The sequence below is a fragment of the Xyrauchen texanus genome, chromosome 37 (assembly GCF_025860055.1).
Source record: "Xyrauchen texanus isolate HMW12.3.18 chromosome 37, RBS_HiC_50CHRs, whole genome shotgun sequence".
Taxonomy (NCBI): domain Eukaryota; kingdom Metazoa; phylum Chordata; class Actinopteri; order Cypriniformes; family Catostomidae; genus Xyrauchen; species Xyrauchen texanus.
In genome coordinates this window covers 6,008,706-6,032,237 of record NC_068312.1, presented here as the reverse complement: position 1 = coordinate 6,032,237, position 23,532 = coordinate 6,008,706, and the positions used below count along the sequence as shown (strand labels likewise).

The window sequence follows — 23,532 nt, the reverse complement described above, 5'->3', positions numbered from 1 at the left end:
AAATAAAACAATAACAAAATAGTGTAACAAAGCATAAGGGTATTTAATTAACAAAGAAAACAGTAAACAAAAGGCAAGGAGTCAAAGACTCAAACAAAATACCAGAAATAAATACCAACAGAAATATCACATTACAAATATAACATAATAAGTTAAGTGAGGAAATAAGGAATTCGTCCCCTCGTTGTTTCGGCTCTTCTCCAATCGCGGTCCTTATCCACGTCGCTGTACACAAGAACAAACCTTTTTTTTTCCTCAACTCCCAGCTTGGCACACCAAAACTTCAGCCTACTCCAGTCTCTAATCTCTCTTTCTGTTGTGACAACCCCCCTTTAAACCATCTTCCTGGTTACTTTTATTGCTGACAAAAGTGTTGTCACCTGGTGATCAATCAAGCAGCCATTTTAGATGGTAGTGGTGGAGGATCCTTAAAGGGGCAGTGCGTAGTCCTGCTCCGCCACACTCTCCCCCCCATGACAAGACAACCCATGGTTGGCAAAGAACATCGGCTCACCTCAGGTCTTTGGGTGTTTTCCCATGGTCACTCCCCCATGGTCACTCACTGTGTTGGCATGATAGTGCTGAATGACTCTTGGAACAAGGTTTGCAGTGATGTGAACCCTGTTTTTAGGAACATCTGTCTGTGGTGGTTGAAGTGTACGTGCCTGAGAGTTGGTTGCTTGGTGGTGGCATGACGGATGACTGGATGGTGGTGAAGGCTTGACTGTTTGTTGAAGGGGAGGAATACAGCTTAGAAGTGAGAGGTTATGGTTGGATCTTGTGATGCTGGTAGGATGCTGGGCTGACGATGGGATGGTTGTGAAAGCTGGAGTCAAGTGCGGGCAATTCCCTGGTGAGTGTGGTTGCAGGTTCTGGTGGGAATGGGACAGGAGAGCTGTGATGTCCCGATGAATCTCCAGCTGGAACTGCTTAAGCATCATGTCCACCTCGGACAGCAAGGTAGCCTTGACTCTTTCCAGTTCCTTTGAAATTATAAATTTTACATCAGTTATAAGTTGGTTCATTTCTGATTTCGAGGTTGGAAGTCTTACACTTAGGCCTTCCTGTAAGATGGTAGATGAAACCTTAGCAACAGACTGGGTAGGAGTATGGAGATAGGTAGGAACGTGAAGTTTTGAAGGCAACTGATGGGAAACAGGTGGCCTGACTGATGTTGCATCTTCAATCATCATACCAGTTGATGTAGGGGTCGGAATGGCTATTTTAAATGTTGGGTTTAGGTGAGTGGATGTAATGTGCAAAAATGTTAATGTGTATAATGTCAATACAAATTGAACTGTTTAACATTACAACACAATTCCAACACATACCACTTTTACAATTTGTCCTACAAAGTTTTTTTTTCCTTTTTCCACAGAGCAAAATATGGTATTTTTTCAAGTTCTTTTCATGTGTCCATGTCATTCAAATAAGTTCCCTTTATAATGTTCAGTCCAAGTGTTTGGCTTAAATCAACACAACAGTTCATACAGTTCTCAGGTGCCAACAAAGTGTAAATGTTCAGGTCATTCAAGTGTTCAGGTCATTCAAGTGTTCAGGTCCCTGTTCGGGTGCCACTCTGTAACGGTGGCGGCCCCTGAACTAAATTTAAATAAATTTTTACTGTCCAAAATTCGGGTGCCAGACAGGTTTAGGCCTGTCAAAAAGATTTCATCGCCAGGATAGCTCTAAGAGCCACCAATTACACGAAATAAAACAATAACAAAATAGTGTTAAATAATTAACAAAGAAAACAGTAAACAAAAGGCAAGGAGTCAAAGACTCAAACAAAATACCAGAAATAAATACCAACAGAAATATCACATTACAAATATAGTATAATATAGTATAATATGTTAAGTGAGTGTGAAGTTGAGAGTTAAGGCAGTAGGAGTATTGGTGAAAGGTGCACGCTGGGTTATGGAGAGTTTGTAATGTACCTGACGGACTGTGGGCAATACTGCTGGACGCAGAGTGAGAGTCCAACAAACGGGTAGGTCAGAAGGAACCAAGGTATTTCCTGGCGCTTCCTCTTTAGACCTTACTTTTTCCACCGTCACACCTTGAAAAAATGGAGCTCTTCGGTGCTAGAAGATGAACTCCTGCCACTCCACTTTCACGAAAACGGTGCACTCAACGGTGATAAAAAAAAACCCCAAGCCTCACTTTCTGGTGATGAGCACTTGTGGAATTCGTCCCATCGTTGTTTCGGCTCTTCTCCAATCGCGGTCCTTATCCACGTCACTGTACACAAGAACAAACCTTTTTTTTTCCTCAACTCCCAGCTTGGCACACCAAAACTTCAGCCTACTCCAGTCTCTAATCTCTCTCTCTGTTGTGACAACCCCCCTTTAAACCATCTTCCTGGTTACTTTTATTGCTGACAAAAGTGTTGTCACCAGGTGATGAATCAAGCAGCCATTTTAGATGGTAGTGGTGGAGGATCCTAAAAATGAAAAATGTATTTTACTGCCACCTGCTGGCTAAACATATGTAATGTCAAAAAATACAATGTAAATAGACAGATAGCTCTTAACACATCTGCACTGCTCTTACACTTTAGTTTAGAATGGCACGAACACAAGCAGAGTGAAATGGCATATGTTTTCATTTGTTTAGTATATTGGCACAGTGATTGTTGTGGATTTTGAGTAAACCATGTAATTGGTTTGCTTGGAAACAAAATGAGTTCTTCAAATACAGTATTAATGAACATGCTAAATTTAATCTTCAAAAAAAATTATAATCTTTCCTTTTACATAACTTTCTATATCGCTTGATAATTGAGGTTTATGTTACGCTAAGCAGTAAGCAGTTCTCTAATAAAGGTAATAACTGAAATAATGTGAAACATATAATGCCTCCAAAGATTGTATATATGAAGAACAATAATAATCTGTCCTTAACTGTAGAAGTCTGTTCACTTGAATTCTGATGTTTGTTTTAAGGCAAAGCAATTAGCTTATAGTTGTAATAAATAACTTTAGAAATTACCTCAAACTTTGATGGGAGGGCAGCAGAGACGATCATGTTGATCCATGTTGATAGATGGCAGTACTGCATCTAAAACCACTGTCACATTGGTACTTCAAGTACACGAAGAAGAGCAATGCTAGTGCTAGGTAGATAATTACTGAATGCCCCTTTAACATGATGTTTACATGACACCATCTTTTTTCATCATTTTTGTGCTCCGTTACTAATTCATAAACGTCACTTTAGAACTAGTAACGAAGGCTGGTGCTGTTTCTAAAAAGTAATTGGAGAAACAAGGATTTGTCTGTGAGAGAGAGGGAGAGTGATTGAGCTGGTGCGATTACCAAGTGGTAGTGTTAGTCAGCTTGCTGAAGATAATGGGAATTTTGGCCACCTGTTTGCTAAAATCATTAAATTCATATGGAAAAATTATACACATCTGCGCTGGTCATACGCTTAAGTTTAAAACGCCACAAACACAAGCAGAGTGATACAAACAGTGAAGCGTCCGAATGCTGATGGTGTGAGTCATCAGTACTCATGGAACATCTCTCGTCAAATCAGATATGAGGACCAGAACTAACTGTTGTATAAAAGTTTACAGGGCAATTAAAGTATGAGTAGGGGTTCTCAACGGGGGAAGTACCACCCCCAGGGGGCTTTTAAAGGATGAGATGTGGTGCTGAGAGCAATTCAGTAGAGAGGGGGGTGTTTATCAGTCATATTAATCAAATGTACAGTATCAGCAAGTTCCTCTTTGCATAGAAACTGTGATGCTGGGTGTAGAAGTGGGACAAGACAGACAGAGGTGCGGATCCAAATGCAGTATAGTTTATTTAGCACAGGGTAAACAAAAGGGCAAACACAAAGAAAAGTCCACGAGGGGAAAATAGGTAACTGAAATCACAATGAAACAGTCCAAACACGAGGGAACAGAAACACGAAACTGTAGACAGCAGGGTAACCTCAGACGGAACAGACAGGGAACAGGGTAACCTCGGATGAACACGGATGAACACGAATGACACAGCGTAGCATGGGCACGGACATGAAACGTCAACGATCGACAGTGACTATACAAAGAAACAGGGTTTTAAATGCACGGACAAAGTGGCGACTGAACGAGACACAGGTGGAAACAATGATGAGCGCAGGCAGTGAGGGAGAACGGGAATTGTGGGAAATGTAGTTAAACACACGGACAGTGAGACTCAGGGCGGACAACAGGGAAAACGTGACATGGAACAGGATCGGTGACGGGTGAAACGGAAAACACGGAGCGGACAACAAGAAAACGTGAAATAAACGTGATAGTGAAACAAAGAACAGAGGGCAGACAACACAGGAACGTAACAGAAACGTTTATTTGGACTTGGAATATAAACAGTTTTGTATTATGTTTTTTACACATTTGGACTGCAGTTCATCTAATTCTGAAGTTTAGCGATGCATCTGAAATATCTGGTTTAGTGGTGTCAAATAGACAGGCAGAGTTACAACCTCCCCAATGCACCAAAATGGCTCTGTAGAATTCTCTGGTGCAAATCTCTATATCACCCTTGGTGAGTAAACTAGTTTAAAACCACATTAAATGATCAACATTCTAAATAGCATTGAATAGATGAACCGAAGCAAACACTGTTACATGCACAGAGACATGACTACATTGGAATCAATCAGAATCTGATGAAAGGAGTTTCAATTCAGTCACAATGTCAGAATAATTTGGCCACAAATTAGGTGTTAACTTTGCACTTTTTATAGATGTAAACAATAAAGTTTTTCTTAATAGGCTTTACATTTATATGAAATAATGTGTAGTTAGAGCTTTGTGTTTCTTTACACATTAAAGTGTACCCCAAATTAGTTTCACACAATAATGTAAAGATATTCAAATCTGATTATGCAAAAAATCTGCCGATACTACGATTTTGTTAGAGACAACGTTGTTGTTAACACTTGTAAATTTACATCTGCATCCAAAATATGCAGAAAATATGCAATATTTTTTGTCATTTCACTTATTTTTGGAATAAAATAATAGTACAACTTTTGTTATTGGTTTCTGTCTTCACATTTTCTTTTTATAGGCCCTAAAGTTCATGGAATCAGGGAATTAAGTAGGGGGCCCATTCATCAAAAAAAGGTTGAGAACTAGAGATTTAGAGTGATCGGCCCGATCGTGCCTAGATTTAGGGCCAAACGTTTTTGCAGCGTGCAGGCAATCACACCTACACTGATCATCTAATGAATGAGTGCTTTCTCAGCCCTTGAAGCTTGACAGAATGGCCTATGGAGGGTGAGTTGTTGGCAATTCTAAGCATTCACGAATTTAAACTTTCAGACATGATGTAATTGAGATGAATATGCCGGTTTGTTTTTTTAAATTTGTACGAATAAATTTGCCAATTTCTAGAGTCGTTACGGTGGTTATTTGGACTCGTTGCACAGTGAACAGGAAGAGGATATACGGTCAGACGTTGTGTTGAGTGATAGAGATTCTATAGAGACTAGGGGCGGCTGCGGCTCAGTTGGTAGAGTGGGTCGGCCACTAATCGCAGGATTGGTGGTTCGAATCCTGGCCCACATGACTGCACATGCCGAAGTGTGTGCAAGACACTGATCCCCAAGTTACTCCCAATGGCAGGCTAGCACCTTGCATGGCAACTCTACCACCATTGGTGTATGAATGGGTGAATGTGTCACAGTGTAAAGCGGTTTCAATACCGTTAAGGCATATAAGTGCAGACCAATTACCATTTACTGTTTGAGCAATCATGTGCTCTCTTCAGGTGCTCTCAATATGTCATCAGTCACTCATCCCAATTTAAATCAGATTAATGTTGGTCACAATACCACTAATAATAAATAATAAACTGAGGTAGGCTAATCTATTTGGTCACGACGAGCTGTCACAGACGAGCTGTCAGACAGTGTAAAGATGCTGGAGTGAGTTGAATGGCTTACATAGGAGAATTGCACAATGACATGACAACTATATTGGGAAAATAAGATGATAGCCTACAAAATTATTACATTTTTAAAGCTTTATATGTCTCTAATTCATTGGTTTTGCATCAAGAATATATGTAATTTATATAACATGAACATCAGGGAGGCTTCAGCCTTTAATTAAGCCCAGTACAAATGAACAACGTTCACAGCCTCACCGTTGCATGAAGCCCCTCTTTGACAGATGCTCCAACCATTTGCTTGGTTTGCTTGTCCTCTAGCTTCACCTCATCTAATGTCCATTTGCCTGTCCTCTCCACCTTGTTGACAATGCAATTCTTCAGTGCAGCGATTAGTTATAAACAAATTATCAAACTACCTTTGGTTGTCTTAAATTACTGATTTATTGTACCATGATAATAACATGGATTGTATACATTAATTTGGCTTTTCTCTGTCGATGTTTTAAAACCGCATTTATAGCATCTGTCTCTATGAATAGCCTAGTCACGTTACACAACAATCTCCAGGCGGAGTCAGTGATTTTGATTGAATTGTTTTGAACCTCTAGAGGTTCAGTTAGACTGTAGAATCAAGGAGTTCAGACTGTAGAATGCTAAAAGTAGAGGTCTTCACTGGCCCAATTCTGTGGATCACGAGAAGAAATTTGGAAGAATGTTGATGCTGCTTTTTCCTATAAAGTAAAATTGAAATGGGACTGAGGCGTGAGTGTTCCACCTAAGAAAGAACGTCATTCAGGTTTGGAGCGATGTAAGGCTGAGTAAATAATGACAGAAGGAATCATTTTTCTGTGTTGTTTGCAATATCCCTTTAAGAACATAGAAAGCTGAGCCACTGTAGGCCAACTTTGTTGTACAAAAATGCAAGTCCAATAGGTCACTAGATCCTCAACAGCTTTTATTTTTAAAACTTAAGTTTTCTGCAATCATTTCAGATATTCTGGTATAGAAGAACATTCTGTTAGTTTCCCTGTTGTTTGTTCAGCACAGTTAAATTGATTTAAAAATGGCTTACACCTGTACCTGTGGAACAATGCATAGATTAGGGTTGTCACAATACCAGAATCATATTTTATGATAATGTATCAGCTGTAGTATAACAATACCACTCATTTTGTTTCCTTTAGCGGTGCAGTGAGTATTATTTTGTGTTAATTCATTACCAGTTTATACAAAGACAATGTAATCGAAGTAGCCTGTAAAACCGGGCATTCATCTGCCTCTGTGGCTGGCAGTGAAAAAAAGTTTGATTTGTTCTCTGCCTATGATGCCTTTAAATGCTTCCTTGGTAGGCTGCTCACTCTCTTTTAGAACAGAGCTATAGATTTTGGTTTTGCTCAAAACATGATATAACATGGTTGCAAGAGAGCATCATAACAGTACTGGAACCTTGAAATGGCCTATACCTCTTGAGAAGGCATAATGGTATTTGTGTGTAGTCCCATCGACAGCTTTGCGGCAACGGTTGGTGATTTTCCTTTACTCAAGCGCCAGTAGATGCTCCACAAACAAATATCATCTGGGAATTTGCTGAAATGTCCAGTCTTGTCACTCTTGTGCCAAAAAGCAATGCCAACGAGTAGACTATTGGCACAGGCCATCCATAGGAGATTCACACTTGCATAAGCTGGCAATACACAACCCACCAAGTCACATGCTACACACATACACAGGTAGGGCATCCAGTTGATAGCAAACCCTATAGTCAAACTGGCAAAGAGTGGGGGGGGACTTTCTTGAATTTCCCAATTTCCACCTTCCCCATCCAAACTGTCAGGTAAGTACTGATGTTTCTCAGGATCAAAGGCATTATTTATTTGTTCTTCCATTTCATTGGCCCTTCTAATCCAGCCAATTAGCTTATTTGAATACAGCAGAATTATGAGACCCACCACTATGGATACTTCTGCGTTAAAATGCAACACAACATTAGATCCCTGCACGTTACACACTAAGACTTTTACCTCTTTGTAAATCTCTGCAGGTCGCGTGTCAGTGTGATGGTAGGAGTATACACACACTGATGCCCAGATAACCACAACTGTAATGCAGTAAGTAACTGTCCTGCGCTGGGAGCTGTGCTCAGTAACCAGGTGTGGGTATGTGGCGTAGTCGAATGCCCCAGCGATGAGAATGGGTAGAGGTAGCAGGGCGTAGATAGCCGAGCCATGTGCCAGGATAAAGCACATAGAGGTGGAGGTAGGTAGGTGTTCTCTTACGATCCATGCACAGAAGATGGCACCGACCAACTGTACATCTGCCACGTACAAAGAGATGCTGCAGAGCCCCAGGAATGATTTGCAAATACTGCGCATCCAGAATGACAAAATGAGTGTGTTCAAAGCTACTTTGCAGCACAAAATGAGCAGGTACTGCAGGGTGTCATCATGGACACTGGTCTTGTTTGGCTCAGGTGACCAGAGAATGGCCATCATTCTATCTGAAGACACCCTGAAAACACAAAATGATCAAAAGATTGGCCAGCTATTTGAAATTAGTTATTACACAACATGACCAAAAATATGAGTACACCCTAACACCACACCTATATGTGCTTGTTGAGCAATTTATTTTAAAAGTATTGCCATGAAACGATCCCATGATATTGTTTGACAAGCACAGTTTTCTTTACTGTGTTGAAGTAATTCCTATTCAAAGTTTGAAAAGGGCAAATGGGTAGGCTCTAGGCATGTGACAGTATAACATTTTCATGTAACAAAGCATTTATCACGGTATTGAATTACATTACAAAAAAGTGTTGAACAATTAACAAACATTATTGTCGGTCTCTTAATAACAAGTTTAATTTCTTTTTCATTACCAAACTGGCTTTTAAATTAACAGATAACAAATAACTTTGAAAAAATGACCATCAACACCATAGACACATAGCCAGTTAAGACAGTTGATGTCTTAATATTTAAATTGTCATTCTGCCACGGGGCCACTGTTCAATATAGATTTGCACAGAACTTCTTTTGTTGAGGTTAATGTTAAATTAAATTTAAGCAAGCTAGGCTACAACAATACTGTGCATGTTTTTCAGGATGGCAAGCCAGATACTAATATATAGCTAGGTGCTAGCTACACATTTATAACCGCATGTTTACTCACACTGCATCGCAATGTACGCAATGTACGATTGTGTTGCATTCTAACTTGAAATTACGACGGAAATCATCATTGTGCCACATTGTGTCTCTGATTCCAACTGTATTTTAGTTGTTACTACGAGGCGTAACTGTTACTGTGTAGCTAGCAGAGTTTTAGAAACCTATTCTTCGCACACTTGCAAGCTACACAATATCTGAAAATGGCAACAACAGTTAACTAAAGTTCTTTGTCGTCTTCATTGCCTCTTAGCTATGTGTATTTTAATGTGTTTGGAAAAACGAGCAGAGCTGTCACAACTACTTTTAAACTGATGCAGTGTGCTGAAAACAAAACAATTCTGATGCTTCAAAAAATCCAGTCTGACACGTACATAAATTGGCAATTCAAAATGGCACTGACTGAACAACAAAAACAAGTCTAACCCAGGTTGAACTGTTGTCTTCTAGATATTGGGGCCTGGCTGTGGGGATTGCTAGGTGGATGCAAAAGCCAGTTCCACACAAGCCAATTTGTTCAGTGATTTGCAGGTGTGAGCTTCATTAACATAATATTTGGCCTGGCAGAAGGAGACGAAGTCCGCATTAGCATTGCGCAGCGGAGGTCTTTAATCACTTGACCTCCAGGACTCCCTGCTGAGTTAATGGTTCCAGCGACAGACAAACACATCACAACTATTAAAAAAAAAATTGTTCTGTCACAGAGACGGGGTCTTGAAATGGCCAATGAGCTTCTTTTACTTAAGAACTGACAAGACGTCAAGTTGATCTGAACGTTTTCATCACACGTATATCATATCACAAACACTGATTGTAATTCATTCACACTCAAATGACATCAAAAATCAGAGCCACAACGGTCTGTTTTTATTGACTTTATTTACTCACTGAAAGATGCATATGGACATATACGTTCTTCGGCAAGCCTCGAGGGGTTGAATACACAATCAAGCACTTTCACAATGTTTTACTCCATGAATCGCACCTGCCTCATTTGGAGCATTTGTTTCGGAACTAGAAAAAGCATGTGTTTTCTCCCTTGGTTCGGTTCGTATAGGCATATATGAAGGCAATCGCACTCGGATCCGCAACAAAATAATCCTTGATGAAGATGTACTCTGTAGGACAGCTCGTCACTGTAATTTATCATCAAAACATAGATATAACCTTTTGGTGTCTAAATTTACAGTATATAGGTCGATCTTCACAATTGCTTCTCTCTTTGTATAGCAACAGAACAGAGACAGGTAGAAAGGCATCAGGAGCATTTTGACTGGTAAAAACGTGGCTTAACTCTTCCTGTGTGTATGTGCAGGTGCAAGAGAGAGAGAGCTCTGTGAGAACAGATTTTTACAGTTTTGGTCTTTTTTTTTTTTTTTTTTAAATATAATCTTGTGAAAGCATACCAGAACCATGCAGAAAATGCAACATTGTAAACATTTTAACCCGCTTCGGAACAAATCAAGCAAGCTACAAGTTACAAGAAAATGCCCAAAATCACCTAAATCAGCAATTGCTTATACTTGGGCTGTACTGTTGTTATTTCAGCGAGCTCCACGTGACAGGGAATCGGAGAGAGTGAGTAGAGATTAGTCAGTATGTTTGTCACCTTTCCACCATTTTGTATCGGCAAGTGCAGGCGCGTCTCATTAATATGAGGTGGTAGGGCAGAGCCCCACCTAAATATTTCTTCCACTTGAAAACATAAATCTAAACTACAAACTGCCAATAATGTAATTTGTTTAAATATAAATTTGTTGATATAGATAAGCATGGAGCAGAGACTCCACAGCTCCCCTCATTTCTTTTAATGGAAATCTGTGGCCTAATATGGTACTGCAACAAGCCCTCATTGAGATGCATTGGGGCTGAATTTATTCTGCCCAAACATAGAGCCAAACCAAAGGTGACTTTTGTATAAGTGTACATCAGTAGGGCGATAGATTGCTAACATGTCGAGCGTGATCGATGAATGTGTAACAGCGTGTCATTTCTAATGCAAATTCAGACAATTTGGCCATCAAATAACTTGAGCCTGTCAAGCCAGACATAAAAATAGTTTGAAAATCAAAAGACAAGGGTAGGCGATAAGATGAGCCTCGACTGTGTAAACTGAGTAATATGTTATGTTTCCCATATTTACTTTTTCCTTCTTAATTTGCAAGGGAATAGTGTGGTGTATACAGTAGTGTAACATTTCTGCTCCAAACATTTAAAATGTTTAAATCATTTAGTTTGATTTAAAACATTATGATTATAATTTGTATTGTTATTAAGCATTTAGTTTTTTTAGTACTGTGGAAATGTTTAAATGGCATGTAGATAGTTCTGTTATATTATTTTAAGAATAATGAGTTGAACAAATGGAATAATGTAAAACAATTTTTTTTGCAAGATCTCCCCAACCTTTCTGTTGCCATGAGCTGCTATTTTACAAGTGTGTCATACCTTCTACTGAAAAGAGCAAGATCTCCGCAAAACAGTCCTCATGTGTGAAACTATCAACCAAAATCGAGTTGTTTGGAGTCTGCTAGTGTGGCGATGACTTAAGCCCAAAATGTACTTCGATTTTGACGCGAATGCTCCGCATCTGCGTACAATCGAACGGAGCCTTTCATAATATAGTATTTGATGGTGCGTGCATACACAGGCAATTGGCACTAGAGTGCTACGATTGCGATAAGACAATATTTATTAAAGTGCTATATTCACACAGTGTTGGGTGATAGTAAAGCATTCAACTCACATTATCAAGGTGCTGTCTTCTTTATTTTGGTTGAACATGTACATGTAGTACACTTCATTGCACTATAAGTATCTGAATGAGAAAGGATCGATCTTCCTTCTGTTGTACAGAAACTTCTGTTGAATTCCTGGACAAACCTGCTCAACAGGATGTTTTTGTCTGCCTCTAGTAAAAAGTGTAGTTCCAACAAAAGTATTTCTTCCAATTCTTCTAACCCATTCCTTGCAATATGTTCAAATAACAGCATTGTAATTAAACAGTTTTACCTTGTGTAGTTGTTGTGATCCTGATATATGTTCAAGTGCGCCATCAAATTCAAGTGTATCGGTGAACTTGTGAGTCTTGTTTGACGAGAAAGCGAGACCTGTTTTCTGCTGAAGCATTCTTTTTAAACCACACCTATTTATCTGTAAATGCTTCTTTCCTGGGTGGCTAACCAAAAATGATTGGTCCTGACTTTTTAGAACAAGAAAGAATTGTATAGCAAGTTGTATTGTCTGTTTTACAAACTGCACTCCACATTTTGCAGTTCAAATATGGGTTAACAACTTTGACTGAGGCTTAAGTTTTGGTTGGGGTTGTCCCAAGTTATGAAATGATAATCGCGGATTTGCATGTTTCAGCACATAAGAATCAGCTCACACTTGATGTCTTGTTTTTCTATAAAGAGTCCCTTCAGCTATAGGTAGGGATCTGAGCTCTATTTAAATTTAATTTAGAGATCGTATCTAAAACACCTTAGAGCAGGGATAGTCAAATATTTTTCTCAAGGTATAGTCAAGGTCCGAAAGATATTTCATGCTTCAAGTGCCCCTGTCAGAAAAACACTCATACAATGATGTGAATATATATATATATATTAGTAATATAACCCATTTTTATTTTTTCCAATTATGTTTTTATTTCAGTTAATGGAAATATTTTCATTTGGCTTTCATTTTAGTTTTTCTGAACTAATATAATACTGGTCTGACTCATGAGAATGACCTAAACTATTGATTTTGTAATAACATTTGGTGAGGTGAACTTATTTGTACTATGTGAGTATTGCCATTTGCAAAGTATGCCCTTTTTACTTGCGTAATGTGATGCATTTCTGAAACAGAATAAGCAACGAAACAACAAGGGCGGAACTTGATTTTATTCATCTGCAATACAATAATTTGTTAAAATAGGGTGTAACATACCAGAATGGAGCCAAACCTGAATGGGAGTTTGCTAAAACAATGCCTAAATAACTATTTGGTGATTGGTTAATATTACGTAAAGGCCTGTGTGGCCTAGATGAACAAGTATTTATATTTTTATAAAAAATTTGTCTTCACAATCTTTTTACTTTTGGACTGATGAATTGATCACATTAAGTAATTAAGAGTAATTGTTTCCTCATTAAAAAAAGTTTTATTCCAAAAAAAGTGAATTGTATTTTTGAAACGTATGTATTAAATAATGAGTACTCACACAGATGAAGACTCCAGTCTAGTGTTGTCACGATACCAATATTTCAATAGTTTGTAACTGTACCAGTGATTTTTCAAGGTTCTCTTTATCAATTTCGATACTACAGCAAAAATATACTAATTATATAATGTGCTAATGAACACATCAGTTTAGTTATTTTTAATGATTTAATAATTATTATTTTCCAGAACATTTTGTAAAGTTTAATTTAAATAAATAAAAATAAAGCTGAACTGAGATTAAAGCACAAATTCTGTGATTTTAATTATATAAATATTTTACATGTGCTGCATGGTTCGCAATGGATAAGTGCTCTGGTCTGTTGTCATACAACGTGAATGATTCTCAATGTCTGTGGTGTTTCTTTGAAATATTTAAAGTATGCAGCTCTTCCACAGTAAGATTGCAGCCTTTAGCGGTTTAATAAATCACACTAGGACATGTCTTGGTTTTAATATTAATTATTTGTCCATTTCTGTATACAAGGAGTAACCGAGTGTGCGTGTAAAATAAGCCTGTGAGCATTTTAAAGCAGTTGTGTGTCAGTCATTCTGTGCGCTGGTACCGGATTGAGTCGGTGCTACCAGTACTGCAGAAACACTGGTAACGGAACATCTTTTTAATTTAAGTATCGAATTGGTACCGAAGTACCTTTTACATTTGAAAACACTACTCCAGTCATATAAGTAACTTTATAAAAGCTGTTTTATTCTACATGGTGAGGGTCCCCTCATGGGGGCGGCCATGTTTGTATCACATGACCAGCTGAAAACTACTCGCTGAATCTCAGTAACCGCACTGATACTGGACACTTTCACTCTTTGATTAAAGTAATCATGACTGACTGTGAATAGTGAATTTCTACAATGGCATCGGTAACAAAAAAATTGTTTTTGTATGATGCTACATCCTTGCCGCTAGGTGTCACTGTAAGTAAAATAACACACATTATTCATAATTTTTTTATGTAAAATGCCCATTTCTCAAAGGTAGGTTTAATGGGGAGACATTTTCTATAACTATTCAACAATATTGGTTTACATTTCATGCTCACGCTCTACTTTGCTTTTGTGTTAGTTCCTGTCAGAGTTACCAGGACTATGGTAATCAATTAGCCATTTACCATGGTCAGGTTTGTCTAGATATGCTCTTATCTGATACCTGAATCACCTGATCCAAATCCAATACTGTATGTTAGGGTGCGTCTCAATGAGTTCAGGTAGTCCTCTAACCGATCAGCTGATTCAAATGATGAAAGTAAAAAAATCTTTTAAAAGTTTGAGTTGTCAAAAGGTTTAAAATACACTACTATATATATTTTTATTTAGGCCATTTATCTGTTATAATAACACTGTACGTTTGAATATCTTCAATGTAAATGGATGAGTGTCATTTATACAGCAATTTTGTTGATTAATAGCAGCTACGCTTCTTTGCGTGAGCTCATTATTGTGTCGTAGGTGATTGAGTCCCAAGTGCCCCAATGTTCAGTGGATCAGTACCCTTACAAGTGCCTGAATTTATGTTCACGATATACTGATTCACAACAGGGAGATAGGGAGCTGATTGAGACACAGGGTCAAGGCTAATTTATACTTATTGGGCGAACAGGCTTCGCTTAGTTTGCCTGCAAATGACGACGAAATTCTGTGACATTTTTGTTCTGCCAAGGTGTTCATTTGGTGATATTTCTCATGTTCAATTACATCGAACATATCTGTTCGAAGAGTACTGATGATTGGTTACAACTATTTGTGGGTGTGGTTTGGATGTGACACTTTATTTACAGTGGCTCGTGCCAGCTGAAGAGTTGTTACCTAGGTTACTGTCATTAAAATGGATATCTTTGAAGCCCAGAGATTATGCAGAAGTACACTTCTTTTTTTTTTTTACATGATTTGCAACTCATTTGTCGGTGACGAGTAGAGAGAGATTTGAGTTTTGAGTCCGACCATCACCACTGGTGAGACAAAACCGCAACTCATCAGTGAAGAGCACTTTTTGCCAGTCCTGTCTGGTCCAGCGAAGGTGAGTTTGTGCCCATAGGTGACGTTGTTGCCGGTTATGTCTGGTAAGGACCTGCCTTACAACAGGCCTACAAGCTTTCAGTCATGCCTCTCTCAGCCTATTGCGGACAGTCTGAACACTGATGGAGGGATTGTGCATTCCTGGTGTAACTCGGGTAGTTGTTGTTGCTGTGCTATACCTGTCCCGCAGGTGGGATATTCGAATGTACCGATCCTGTGCAGGTGTTGTTACAAGTGGTCTACCACTGCGAGGAAGATCAGCTGTCCATCCTTTCTACCTGTAGCGCTATCTTAGGTGTCTCACAGTACAGACATTGCAATTTATTGCCCTGGCCACATCTGCAGTCCTCATGCCTCCATGCAGCATGCCTAAGGCACATTCACGCAGATGAGCAGGGACCCTGTGCTTGAATTTCCATTGCGGTTTAGTGCCACCTCAACGTGGGTGGGATTATAGGCTGATCGTCATAGTCGCGCCGCCTCTACTGCCGTGACATCATCTTAAACACGACATAAAAACTGACCAAAACAATAGCTACTAGCTCATTGTGCTGCATAAAGCAGTTGTTGCATGGTGATTTTACTCAAGTGTAAGAGTTAAATTCACGTGGTTGTTTTAGAAGCGAGCTTCCAGTAGCTGGTCAACTAAATAAAGTGAAGCTTTCAAGCAGAGTATAGAGTTAACATAACAAAACATACCTTCCTCCATCGTGGATCAACACTAGTCCAGGACACTCTCCCTCCCATTGCTCACCAGTTTAGATAGCGTCCATTTGGTCAAACCACTTACGTTTTTTTTTTACTTTTCCCTACACACGGTAGCCGTGTGCGGCCAAAAGTTGATACACTTCCTGAGAGACGTTTTGGTTTCGCTCATCGCTAACGAGTGGACCGCCTGCACCTCGTTTATTGAACATGGCATGGTTTTGCACACAGCCATTTCTTTTTTCACAATTCGAAAGTCGCGTGAACAAATTATACTGTTATCGCTGTTGCTAACTTTAAAACTAGTGGGTTGATGTCGCGTGTAGTAAATCCAGTGATGCTGGTAGTGACGATTCTCCCTGACCAATCAGTGAATCACATTTAGCTCGGCTCGCTTGGAACCTCGACCGAGGTGGTACTAAAAAAAGTACCAGGTACTATCCACAGTGGAAAACCCCAAAAAAGCATGCAGAGTCGAGTTGTACCATGCAGTGGAAAAGCCCCATTAATGTCTATATAAACTAAGTTTTTATAACTGTGACCTTAATAGCCTACCGTCTGTAAGCTGTTAGTGCCTTAATGACCAGTATAAAAAGACTATGCTGTGTATTGCACATAATTATTGCTCAATGGCAAAAAAACAAGTTTTATCTGTTCATGAGATGGATAGCATGAAACTGTTGTGCCTGACAGTTCTGGTGCTCAGTGCTCTGTAGCACCGGCCAGAAGGCAACAGTTCAAAAAGGTAATGGGCTGGGTGAAGGTGGTCAAGACTGATTTTTCCAGCTCTTTTCCTCACTCTGGAAGTGTACAGTTTTTGAAGGCAGGGCAGGGGAAAACCAATAATCCTCTCAGCAGTCCCAACTGTCCTTTGTAATCTTCTGATGTCCGATATCATATCTGAACCAAACCAGATAGTTATTGAAGTGCAGAGTACTACAGACTCATTGACTGCTGAGTAGAACTGTATTAGCAGCGCCTGTTATCTGTGCAAACAAAGAATGCGTTGTCTTTTTTATGTGCTGCATGACTCATGGTCGCAATAAATGCAAATCATCCCCTCTTTGGTTGCAATCCAGTTTTGTTTAATGGAGTCTTGTTTAATCTTTTCTTCAGGAAGTGGGCCGAATGAAGATTGAGCTTTTTGCTGACATTGTTCCGAAGACTGCGGAAAACTTTCGGTACGTTTCCAGTTCCTTTCATGCATAAATGCTAGCAAGTGAAAGGGAGTGTTTTTATGCAAAAGTCCCTTTTTTTACCACAACCTACAATTTGAAGAACCAGGTAATTGCACTGAAAGATCTAGATTCTTATTTGTTCTCTTTACACAGAGATGTGAATTTGTTTTTTTGTTTTCTTTACAGGCAGTTTTGTACTGGAGAATTCAAGTAAGTCTGTCTCGGAATTTCAGTGGTTTAATTAAAGGCTGTTTTGCTTTATTTGTATGCTACCCATAATCACACATTTTCCTAGAAGAAAGCACAATATTTTGTTACAGACAGTACAGCCGTGGCCAAAAGTATTGGCAGTGACATCAATTTTGTGTTTTGCAAAGTTTGCTGCTTCAGTATTTGTAGAAACAGTTTCACATGTTTCTATGGTATACCTCAAAACAATGATAAGCGTTTCATAAGTTTGGGAAAAACATTCTATTTATGCATAGAGTCAATATATACTTTTGACCCTTGTTCTTCATAACCTCTGCAATTCGATCTGGTATGCTGGATATCAGCTTCTGGGCCAAATCCTGACTGATGGTGATCCATTCTTGACTTATTGGTGCTTGGAGTTGATCACAAGTTGTGGGCTTCTGCTTGTCCACTCGCCTTTTGAGGATTGAACACCGGTTCTCTATGGGATTAAGATCCAGGGAGTTGCCTGGCCACAGATCCAAAATTTCAATGCACTGATCTCTGTGCCACTTCATTATCACTCTTTTCTTGTGACATGGTGCACCATCATGCTGGAAAATGCACAGATCATCACCAAATTGCTCCTGGATCGTTGGAAGAAGTTGCTCTTGCAGGAGGTTTTGATACCATTCTTTATTCATGGCAGTGTTTTTGGGCAGAATTGTGAGAGAGCCCACTCCCTTGGATGAAAAGCAACCCCAAACATGGCACGACACAGGACTCATGGTACCGTTCACCTTGTCTTCTCCGGACTATTGATTTTCCAGATGTCCCAAACAGTCGGAAGGAGTCTTCATCAGAGAAAATATCTTTGCACCAGTCTTTTGCTGTCCAATCCTTGTACTTGCTGCAGAATTTCAGTCTGTCCTTGATGTTTTTCTTGGAGAGAAGTGGCTTCTTTGCTGCCCTTCTTGACACCAGGGCATTGTCCAAAAGTTTTCGCCTCACTGTGCGTGCAGATGCACTCACACCAACCTGCTGCCATCATTGAGCAAGCTCTGCACTGCTGGTGACTCGATTCCGTAGCTGACTCCTCAGGAGGAGACGGTCCTGGTGCTTGCTAGACACTCTGGGATGTCACTGCAGTGTCACTGCACTTCACTGCAGTTGAACCTCTCTCCTTGAAGTTCTTGATGAACTGGTAAATGGTTCTTTCAGGTGCAATATTCTTTGCAGCAATTTCCTTGCATGCGAGGCCATTTTGATGCAAAGCGATGATGGCTGCACGTCTTTCTTTAGAGGTAACCATTGCTAACAAGAACACAATGATTGGAAGCACTTCTTCCCTTCTTTGATAGCAATCAGTCTGCTCTTATAATCCAATCAGAATGATAGTGATATGACATGACTAGTACTCGTTCACACTTTCCCAGATGCTGCTGATATGATTAGTGAAATGATGTTGGCTGGTCATTTTGTGCCAGGACCAAAAAAAACAGTGAAATTTGGGTTTTTGTGATAAAGTTCAAGGTCAATGAAGCTTTTTGCAATTATTTAAAATGCATCTGATCACTCTGCACAATATATCTAGAAACATTGTGAATCAACACCACAACAAACTGAAGCAGAAAAATTTGCACAAAAACACTACATTTATGTTACTGCCAATACCTTTGGCCATGGCTGTAGTCCAAAGGATTTTTACTAAGCACTTTCTTCCTTATCCCTAAAACGCTGCCGGTCCTGTTCATTTGCATGTACATCCTTTTCCAATGCAGGAAGGACGGTGTTCCTGTTGGCTATAAAGGCTGCACATTTCATAGGTGAGACACTTTAGTCTGTTTTGTATATTTAAAGGTGAAGTATGTAATTTGTTTTTGTTTATACTTTTCTCCTAATCCATCTAAATATGCAAAGATAACCATAAGAATATTGATATCCCTGAACAGTGTAAACACTGGCTCTGTGGTGCTTTTTGAGCAACATTGGCTCAACTAGATGTGTGTGTTTTGGGTGGGACTACTGCATATGTTTGGCCAGACCAATGGCAGATGATGGGTGTGTTCGTGAAACATGTTTAAAAACAATTACAATACAAATTACACCCAAATTTTGAAACTTTATTTTTAATAATTAGTGGTATTTGCTGTGGCAAGCATCATTATTACTATTACTCACATTTGGGGTTAGGAATTTAAATAAACTCCCGTAGACTGAGAAATGTCAGAGAAATGGTGGACAGCAACAGTGGCTAAGATGGGATTGGTCAGAAATGCTTTTTAAGGCGGGGCTTAGTAAAGGATCAGAAAATAAGCATTTTCACTAGTAACTAGTGTTGTAACGTTACCAAAGTTCAACGCCTGATTCACACATGCTCTGTGAGCTGAGCGTGAGCAGGACGGTCGTGTTTGGTTATTGACAGTGGCCGCATCTCTTCTGTGAGACAGCTGCAGTTCTGCGCAGAACATAAAGGTATAACTAATAATAATAATTATGAAATAACAGCATTTCTTAGTTAAAACATCTGACAAAGCAGTGTTAGACTACTATTATGACAAGATGGCATGACACACTTGCAGTACATTGAAACATTAAAGGGATAGTTCAAACGAAAATGAAAATTTTCTTCATTTAATCACACTCATGCCATCCCAGATGTGTATGACTTCATTTTGCTGAACACAAATTAAGATTTTTAGACTAATATCTCAGCTCCGTATATCCATACAATGCAAGTCGATGGTGATCAGTACATTTAAAGCTCCAAAAAGCACAGACAGTCATGGTAAAATTAATACATTGGACTCCAGTGGTTAAATTAATGTCTTCTAAAGTGATGTGATCGCTCTGGGTGAGAAACAGATTGATACTGAAGTCCTTTTCACTATACTTGTTTACTTCCTGTCACTCCCAATAAGAAAATTGTAATTTTCCCAGTTATCTGCCGATATATTGCGCACCAATAGTATTGAGTTTCCTGCACTATTTGTGCTGTGGATAACTTGAGGTATTTTGTAACGAATGATAAAATAGGCACAAATAACCATTTCCCTCTCTCTGAAATAAAATGGCACTAAAATGTGTGCTTTGGTCTCAGAATGTGATCAAATGATTTGTTGCGTTTGACTTTTCATTTATCAAACTAATATGAATGTCAGGTTTATTGCAAACACTCTGATTGCAATTGAAAACAGTTAAATATGTGTCATAGGCCTTATGGTATTGTCTGTACAAATGACGGTTACAATTTCTTGTCAAGCATCACTAATTTTAGGATCACTGGCCAGGTCATGAACATGTCTGAACCTTAGGATCAGCTTTGCAAATTTCTGTTTATTGCAATCAGTATTAATATGGCATTGATTACAATTAAATTAACGTTGAAAAAGATTACTTGGACCAGAATGTGCATGATATTAAGCATCCCAAAATCAATCTGTTTACAGCTGAAGTGTGTCATTTTCGTGCCACTAGTGTCACCAAACCGAATTCAACAGCAATGATTTTTCCCTGTCTTCCATCGCTTGCAGTCAGTGTCACTGTGTCGGAGTGATAGTGCTACAGAGCCAGTGTTTACAGTTTTCAACCTACATATGGATTACTTCCAGTTGATTCTCCATTTTAAGTTAAAATACATATTCAAGTATTTAGGCATTGAAAATAGAAAAAAACGCATCACTTTTAAACTCAAGTAAAATTACCCAAATGCTTGAATTACCAGTGTACTTTTAATTTTGCAGGCTGCTAGTAATTCAAAATGTCCATGTCACTTGAATTGTTTGAATGTGTGTTCTGTTCTTTTGTCAGAGTGATAAAGGACTTCATGATCCAGGGTGGTGATTTTGTCAATGTAAGTTTTACATTGTGATCCAGATAATGAGATGAGTTGATCTTCCAGATTTGACATGCTTCTGAAGTTATTTTAAGCAAACGAAGAATGCCAACGGTTTACTTACTGACTGCCATGCATGAATTCCATCTGTTCAAATGCATAATAGAGTCGAAACTAATTGTTGTCATCACTTTGATGTGAACTTACATTTGCAGGGATGATTTTGGTATTAATGTCTTGATAATAGAGCTGAGCGATATATAAAAAACAAATAAACATTCAAAGGCTGTTAGTGTGCTAGAAGTAAAATACAGTTAAACGACTAGTTCGCCAAAGAATGTACATTTTGTCAATGAAAATGAACCCAAAACTATCATAAATGAAGTCCATGTGGCTCGTGTGTCATATTCCAAGCCTTCTGAAGGCATACAAAGTCATTTTTCTGTGAAAATCTTATGAGAGATTATCATTCACGCAAGACCTTGTTGCATTGACTACTTTAATGATTCTGAAGATACATAAATCTTTCAGCAAGATTTAGAGTGTTTTCTGTTATGTAAATACCTACAGTATTTTCTTCTGTCAAATGTATTCTTTTAGAAATGAAAGTTTTAAGACATCAACATGCTTCTGCCATTGGATGTAACATATCATTTAAAAATTTCAGAGATTTTTATGCTTGTTTCAGGGGGTGGTAACCTTGTTTTCAGGCCCCATCAAACAACTGGAAGGAAAATGTTTAAATCTAGAGTAAAATTGTTACATTTGATCACTTCCATGCATATGACTAAGCAATGCAAACTAAGTACCTTCACTAAAGAGATGAGAAGCCTAAAACATTTCTGATGTGACTTTTCAGTGGATGAGCTTAGGGTAATATAAACAGGCTATAAGAATCATTGCTGCATTTCAGTAATAATGGCATTACTTCACAAAGTAAACCAGTGTTTGCTCCTTAATCAGAGCTAATAGTGTGTCATTTTGATGCTCCATTTAGGATACCTCTACATAGGTCATGACAATAGTGGTTGTGGAAAACATTTTACAAGAAGTTTTTGAAAGATTCACATAGTTTTAGTAAAATATCCAGATCATTAAAATCTCTCTGGCCTCCTTGCACTAAGGGAATATTTCGGGCTCAATACAAGTTAAGCTCAAGATGGCATTTGTGGCATAATATAGTACCACAAAAATCATTTTTTATTCAGGAATAGACTGCTTAACATTGTAGGTTGACAATCAGCAAACGTCTGTTTAAGAATGTGCAGAAAACATAGAGTTTGGAGTGACAAAACTACAGGACGTCCAGCAGATTGTCTCGATTGTGTCTGCCTCTAGAGGCTATCGAGTCCTATTTCAGTTTTAAGAGCATCTAGTTCAAACACACTTTAATGAGCAATAGTCGTCTGAGGGACCTACAGTAATTGAGACCCGTTGAGTGAGATGCTAAATTCTTTTCCTGCCCTCCCAGGGTGATGGCACTGGCATCTGCAGCATCTACAGGGGACCATTTGCAGATGAGAACTTCCGAATGAAACACTCCGGCCCAGGACTCTTGTCAATGGTAAAGCTGCCATACACAGGCTGTAAAAGAGTGTAAAATATTCGAATAACGGTGCTTGAATTTTCCATTTCGTAGAGCACGGTTATCTCAACGTCAGAATCTCAACATGTCCGAGTCATATTTCATTTAGAAATCAAAATAATATGTAGCGTAAAGCCTGCGGGACCATTAAGTGCTTCGATCCAGCCACATTGGAACCATTAAGATTTTGTATTTATTTAGTTTTTTCATTGTGACAAATTACTAATTGCATGAATGCACTCCTTCATTGTCGTGGATCCAGCTGAACTTTTTCTACGCACATAAATGGGTGTTTCTTAATCTTCAGGCAATTTCATGTCCCAGGGGTTGATATTTATTAAATGTTAAACCAATATTAAAACCAACTTGGTCATTTTTAACCGTGCATTCATCAATTATTTTTGGTACTTTTTAAATGTAATTTATGTTTAGATTTTACTTTTTAGCATTGTCCCGAAACTTTAGTGCCTAAGTTTTTCAATATCTATTGTGTAACCATGATTTTGTTAATTTTTCAAAAACGATGACTGTCCTGCAGTTGTGGCGTCATTTCTACCGCACCAAATGATTTTGCCCCTAATAAAGTTTTCTGTACTTGTTAACCAAGCCAACAAAAGTGTCTTTTCCAATCAAGCTGTAATTTTGCCAAATTAAAGTGTGAAAACATGATTTGCAATTTATTTGTGTGTATTTAGGACACATTTAATGTTAGCTCTTAAATTAGCCTGAGCATGACAAATGAGTCAGTCATTTTATTAAAAAAAAT

General features: G+C 38.7%; 2 protein-coding genes across 3 annotated transcripts in view; one reads left to right on the top strand and one right to left on the bottom strand.

The window, feature by feature from the left end:
- Nucleotides 1–23,532, top strand: part of ppih (peptidylprolyl isomerase H (cyclophilin H)) — a 29,195-nt gene that overhangs the window by 3,880 nt on the left and 1,783 nt on the right. Inside the window, exons 2-6 of the mRNA XM_052108440.1 lie at nucleotides 17,114–17,178; nucleotides 17,362–17,385; nucleotides 19,128–19,172; nucleotides 21,157–21,199; nucleotides 22,653–22,745. Of these exons, the coding sequence (XP_051964400.1) occupies nucleotides 17,114–17,178; nucleotides 17,362–17,385; nucleotides 19,128–19,172; nucleotides 21,157–21,199; nucleotides 22,653–22,745 (270 nt within the window). The remainder of the gene's footprint in view (nucleotides 1–17,113; nucleotides 17,179–17,361; nucleotides 17,386–19,127; nucleotides 19,173–21,156; nucleotides 21,200–22,652; nucleotides 22,746–23,532) is intronic.
- Nucleotides 3,529–12,187, bottom strand: si:dkeyp-100a1.6 (uncharacterized). Of its 2 annotated transcripts, XM_052108432.1 has the most exons (3): nucleotides 12,071–12,131; nucleotides 11,805–11,969; nucleotides 3,529–8,399 (listed from the first exon to the last, which is right to left on the bottom strand). In XM_052108432.1, exons 2-3 carry the CDS (start codon nucleotides 11,846–11,848, stop codon nucleotides 7,349–7,351), a joined length of 1,095 nt encoding a protein of 364 aa, XP_051964392.1. In that variant the 5' UTR covers nucleotides 11,849–11,969; nucleotides 12,071–12,131; the 3' UTR covers nucleotides 3,529–7,348. The 2 variants fall into 2 exon arrangements, with proteins under 2 accessions (XP_051964392.1, XP_051964391.1); XM_052108431.1 differs by lacking the exon at nucleotides 11,805–11,969 and having other exon boundaries at nucleotides 12,071–12,187.